Raw genomic sequence first — 5,975 nt, 5'->3', positions numbered from 1 at the left:
GAGAAAGTAGTGAACTACAACAACAAAAATTCTTTTTGAATATTATTTTAATTGCATTTTTTGCTGACCATACAACTGTTTCGAGTATTGCTAAATACCCATAATCAATGGTCTTGGAAAAACCTCTTGTATTTAATTATTCGTAACTTTTAGAGATTGCAAGTACCAGAAATCGAACTCGTGCCCTGACAAATTTGAAGCTCAGAGTCAGCGCTCCTTAACGAACTGATCCAAAGCCGCAAATGTCGTTAACTTCACATTTGCAGTTAACCATTAGTCTTATCAGTGTAAAAAATATGTTAATGTTTAATGTATTTAAATGTTTCTTAAATACATAATATGTGCAGATTATCGTTAAAATGAAGTAAATGAAGTGAACATGAAATATTATTTTCACGATGGAGAATCTAAAATTTTAAAATAACTTGCAAAATTTCTTTTTCTTTGTAGTTACTGGACTCCATATTTTTATCACATCAAAATATTATAAGCTTCTGCAAAGTATAACGAAAATTTTAAATCAAAATACACGCAATATATTTAGTATATAATAGCCAACTAAATTATACTCTTTGATTGATTCTCTATGACAAAAACAAAAAAAAAAAGTGACATATACAACCACCTACGGTGTGAACATTTTTTAGTTTGAAATGTCTATTTGAAAATCTAACCAAATTCGACAATTGGTGTAAACAGTGTATTAATTTACATTACGGCATTGCCAAACAGGAATATTTTTAAATCACAAATTTCTGGTATTCATAACTTCTTTACTAAAATTTATTCGAAATTAAATACATTTATTCATTTTGATTGAATACCTTTTTTATTTTATTTACTAAAGTTAATTAATTACACAACCAAAAAATTTGATTGTTCTAGTACATACGCTTGATTGATACTCAGCTTGATTCATACCAAATGTGAAACCATGTGGAAAAGTAAAATAAAAAATCAATTTAGTTTCTGGTGTACATATAATTTATTAGCCAAAATCATAATTTTTAAATCAATTAATCCGTAGTTTAATAAGTAAAGTAATACTAAATTGTTACAAGATAAGCGGGTAATAGAATATACATTCCGATTTTTATATCCAAAGGCGTTATTAGGAGCGACACAATTACTTGTTGTTAGAAAGCTCAGTTAACGGAAACGGCTGCCTGACGTAAAAGCGCATATACTCTGTCCTTAATCCACTCCTTGTTGTGGTAAACGTAAGAGTTTGTGGACTCCTGAAAGACAAAACAACTCATGTCAATAAACTGATCAACAAACTCGAATAACTGGTTGATATCGTAAGTGATGGTTGGTGTATTTGGGCTACGGCGCTTCAAGTGCTCTTCATAAATTTCACACACATTTATCAAACAGTCATCCAAGGTTTCATAGACGCTATAAGTACGGGTCTCCGGAGGTAATTGTGGTTGAATTAGTAAAATTGTGTGAGACATGATGAAACACTGACCAAATGAAAAGATTGTGTTAGAAAAAACAATGATTAGTTCAATTATTTCTACCTTTGTAAGAACTTTGATCGACCGAAAATGTCACCTAAATTTAGTTTTCTTTTAACTCTACGAACAAAATTTTGATATTCTTTGACTAAAAAATTATTTCAATGATAAATGTCAAATATTTTATTACATAGACTAAAATATTTTTGACGTTAAAATCAAAATAAGAGTTAGGTTTTATAAACAAAGTTAAATCTTAATTTTTTAGTTCTTTAACTTATTATTATTATGTTGAGGCTAGTTGTGTCAGTGCACTTGAGCACTTTTACTCTCTATTAACTGCTTGGTTTCTCCATAACCCCTCTCTATGTCTTAACTGGATTATTCTGACACACAAAATTATATTTTTAAATTTCATTATATTATTATATATATAAAAAAATCATTATGTACCGTCAACGAAAATAAACAGTACACTATTGTAGTGTATTTTATTTAAAAAAATTCATTATTGCTAATAGAGCTTAAGAATAGTACCCAGGTGTTGTTAATTAGTTTAATCAACGACCAAATCATATGAAGATCAAATGAGGCAATAAACTTTCAATACAGCTCAATACAGTTAATAATGCTTTTTGACTATGAATATATACAAGGGTCTTTCTAACTAAGAACTTAGTTTATTTATAAGTTATGTATATTCTATATTATTTGTATGGAAATCACACATGGACATTCCGAATTGTGAAGCTTTCAAATTTGGCGCTACCGGGAACTGACCCTAATTAGCGAATGCCTCAATCAAGTTAAAAAGGTAGATCTTATCATTTCTAGTACAAATTGAAAATGAAGGAGTATATGATTAATATACTCGTAAACATATATACGAATAATTGAATATGAAAATTAAGGTGAATCAGCAAGGTTATAATCACATTTGCTTTTCAGTATGATAAATTGGTAACAGAAAACAAACAAACTTCATTCAATTATTTCAATTGTTCGGGAAAGTGGGGTAATCACACAAGATTGCAAACTTCAATTGTAGCCAAAAATTTCAACGACTTGGCTTGAACGAAGGAGAAATATTTCTCACAAAAAATTAATGCTGTGTGTCTTCAGTATTATCGGTCGCCATTGTTTCGACTCTGTTTGAGCGGTAATGGTGCCAGAACAAAGCAACCCTACGCTCCTTTCAATCAAATTCGTTGACATATGCATTGAATTGTGCTGAACAATGCCTATCGGTGCGTATGAGTATTCTTTTATTTCATCAGTCGGAGTGAAAATGCCGAAACTTTATCAGGCAAACTCTTTGTAAACTCGTACCGGTAAAACGCTGCATGAGAAATTAAAGCCAAAGCAAAAGAAAAATTATTTCCTTTCTGTTTTGTTTCCTTTCGTTAATAATTCTGTAAGTTAATTCATCTGTGAACGAACGTATTTCCGTTTGACTCACGAACATAGATTCCGAATATTTTTTGTGACGCAAACGTTGTTATCCAATTATAAAAAAAAACTAACAAAGTAAATCGTATCCTTTGAGTTTGCGTTTTCTTCGTAATTAAAATTATATTCTCCTATGAACAAAAATAGAAATCCTATTTTGCCTGATGTATTGATATCGATTTTCATGTAGAGAACACAACAATTACTGTCAAAATACACATTTTTTTAATTAATTTGCTTCTAATTCATGTTTCTTGAAAGAAATTTAATGTAACGTCCGAAAAAATTAAAAAGAAAGTTAACGAAAAATATCTAATTTTTATTTTAATTACATCAAAACAATAATTATTTAACTTTATGAACTGATTCGAGTCCCGCTCCATGTGTGCGCTTAATGGTAGTTCTTTCATTTATGCAGCAAATGCAGCAATAAATTTAATAAATTTTTGGCGTTGGAAGTAAAATAATTTTCATCCTTTCGATATTGTATTTCAAATATGGTTTTCGTTGCTATATGGTTTTTTCAAAATGCTCAACGTGACAGCTTTGCTAAGTGGGTAAGTAGCCTTCCAGCTATATTTCCCTTGTCAAGACAAATACGGGTACACAGCCATGCATGAGAAATCTTTAAAATATTAGTTTCATAGTTGCAGCAGTTTTACATTTTTCATTCCCGTGATGGAATATTTTAGTGTAGAGAAGGAATACATCCATCGCATATGCAGAAGACGCTTAAGGCAAAGTTTATAAACTGCTTTCACACACGTACATATATATATAGTATGAGTATGAGTATTTGCACTTCTACTACCCAAAATTTGTGAGTTTAATAAAATCCTCATAGCAAATCATTCACCCGTGTGCAGTATATAAAAACGGATGCTGTAATCATTGGCTACTAAGCTAAACAATTATCTTCTGAGGAGAAATACCTTTTGGAAACATTTAGAAATTAAAACATTGTTAAATTGTGTACGACATAAATTGATATTAATTTGTATTCTAACAAGATCTGATTAAGCAAAGCAATACTTTATAATTCTTTTTTCAAAGAAATCTTCTCTTTCAAAGGACAACTAAACCTTCTGCTCACAAATCCAAACGGATTGAATGGAATTGTTTGATATCTCAAAAAAATCAGCTTCGTGGGTTCTTCTTGAAGAAAAATTTTAAACTACAAAAATTTATTCTGAGTTCAATAAATGTTTGCGCTGACTTGCTGCTGCTTCGGATATCGCCCAATATCTATTATCATTAGTCTTTCAAAGAAGCCATTGGTTTATTTGGCTGCTTATAATTTGCGGACAGCAAGTGCGAAGACTTAAAACCTGTCAAATTTGAAACCTAAACTCACTAAGCCACCGCACTTGACCTGATTTATTCAAATTTTAAGTTTTGACAATTTTTGTTAATGTTATTGGTAAAAACAAATGTAACAACGCTAAAATGAACGCTGTAATTAATTTAGCTTGTTGTCATATATAGTATTAATTATACACTTTTGTGATATCCCCAAAAAATATACCATCTAATATATATGTGTATGTATTTCAAGTAATATATTAAATTAATAGGGGTACGCATCTAAGCATATAAATTTATCAAATGTATAATTTTATATGTTCACGAACACGGTTATCTGAACTCACTTAGTAAAATGTATGTGTAAATTTATCTATCTGCTGTATAATAACACTATTTGTATCAGCAATAATTATAACAGCACAAAATGCAATGCTCAGCAGCGCAATTTTTTAACCAACCTCGATGGAATTTTAAATATTTGTGAAAACTTTATTGAGCAGCTATATCGATATCAATAAATCTTTAAACTTTAAAGTATTCAGAAAAATATTTTTATAAATTATTTGATTGTGTTGGAATGCAACTCTGTATTGACAACATATAAATTTATACGATATAAATTTATTCGGTAAAATTTTCGTGTGCATTTATCAAGTTTGTGTAAACAATTTTTCATACAAAATTTCACACTTTATTTACCAAGAAAATAAATTTATACATTTATAAAGTTTATAACGCATTTATCAGTTTAGATCAGTACCCCTAATTTAATGATTTTTTTTATTTATAAATATATACACAATTTTACACGTTCAAATAGAAGTTTTGTTTTTAATAAAAAGTTTCGATGTTTTGTGCATATGAAGTACAGGAAACTCTATATGGAACAGTTAATGAAAATATTATGAAGAGTGAGGGTCAGTATCCTTGCACATTATCGGTCGGCTATATACACAATTTTTTCTTAAAGTACTATAAAGAAATAAACAAAACATTTTAGCATTCTCCGCACCACCCAGGAAATGTGCGTACTGGCGCGTTACCGTGTTTAAAGTATTTATTTATTAATATAAAATGTAAATATTATTTTAGGTTCAAATAATATATGCGAAACAATAATACAACGTAAAAAATGTTCTATTTTATTTACCTTTCGCTCTTATTTTGTAATTTACTTTTGTTTGACTAAAGTTGACCTCCAGATGTGATGCGAATGTAAAGTAGCCGATAGCCGGTAGTAGTGCCCCACACACAATTGCTAAAAAAATTTAATAGCATATAGCTTTAAAAACACTATATCATGTATACGACGTAGTGATGTTCGCTACTTTAATTATTTCCAAACACGGTTGTTACGGTAATGGTACTCTGGTACTCATTTTTAGAAAACGAGTCAATAATTTTAATTGCATAATAGCAATACATAATGTTAAGAAAATATACTTCTTGACGATCCGGGCATGATTCTTTAAGAAAAAAAAATTTAGATACTTTTAACTATCATTACAATTTTCGTCATATAATGATAAAACAAGCAGTTCTTTTCATTTAACTGTTAGTGTTCATAATTTAAAGAATAGTATATATAGAGCAGTAGCGAGGCGTCAGCTTTTTGGCAAGGTGTTCACAATTTGATCAAAACAGAATTCAAACTGTAACGTATTCCCCCTACTTCTGAGTTTTGTCTTTCTTAACAAACAAATAGCATACAAGACCAACAAAACAATTTATTTAAATGTTCGCAGCCTGTGATCCACTGGT

At 29.7% G+C, this 5,975-nt stretch overlaps 1 protein-coding gene across 1 annotated transcript; it reads right to left on the bottom strand.

The window, feature by feature from the left end:
* Positions 1–975: 975 nt before the first annotated feature.
* LOC119672230 (enhancer of rudimentary homolog) lies at positions 976–1,615 on the bottom strand. The gene is made up of 2 exons (XM_038083233.1): positions 1,524–1,615; positions 976–1,466 (listed from the first exon to the last, which is right to left on the bottom strand). Exon 2 carries the CDS (start codon positions 1,455–1,457, stop codon positions 1,146–1,148), a length of 312 nt encoding a protein of 103 aa, XP_037939161.1. The 5' UTR covers positions 1,458–1,466; positions 1,524–1,615; the 3' UTR covers positions 976–1,145.
* Between the last annotated feature and the right edge of the window lie 4,360 nt (positions 1,616–5,975).

Source organism: Teleopsis dalmanni, chromosome 1 (assembly GCF_002237135.1).
Source record: "Teleopsis dalmanni isolate 2A chromosome 1, ASM223713v2, whole genome shotgun sequence".
Classification (NCBI taxonomy): domain Eukaryota; kingdom Metazoa; phylum Arthropoda; class Insecta; order Diptera; family Diopsidae; genus Teleopsis; species Teleopsis dalmanni.
This window is presented reverse-complemented; position numbering and strand designations above follow the sequence as displayed.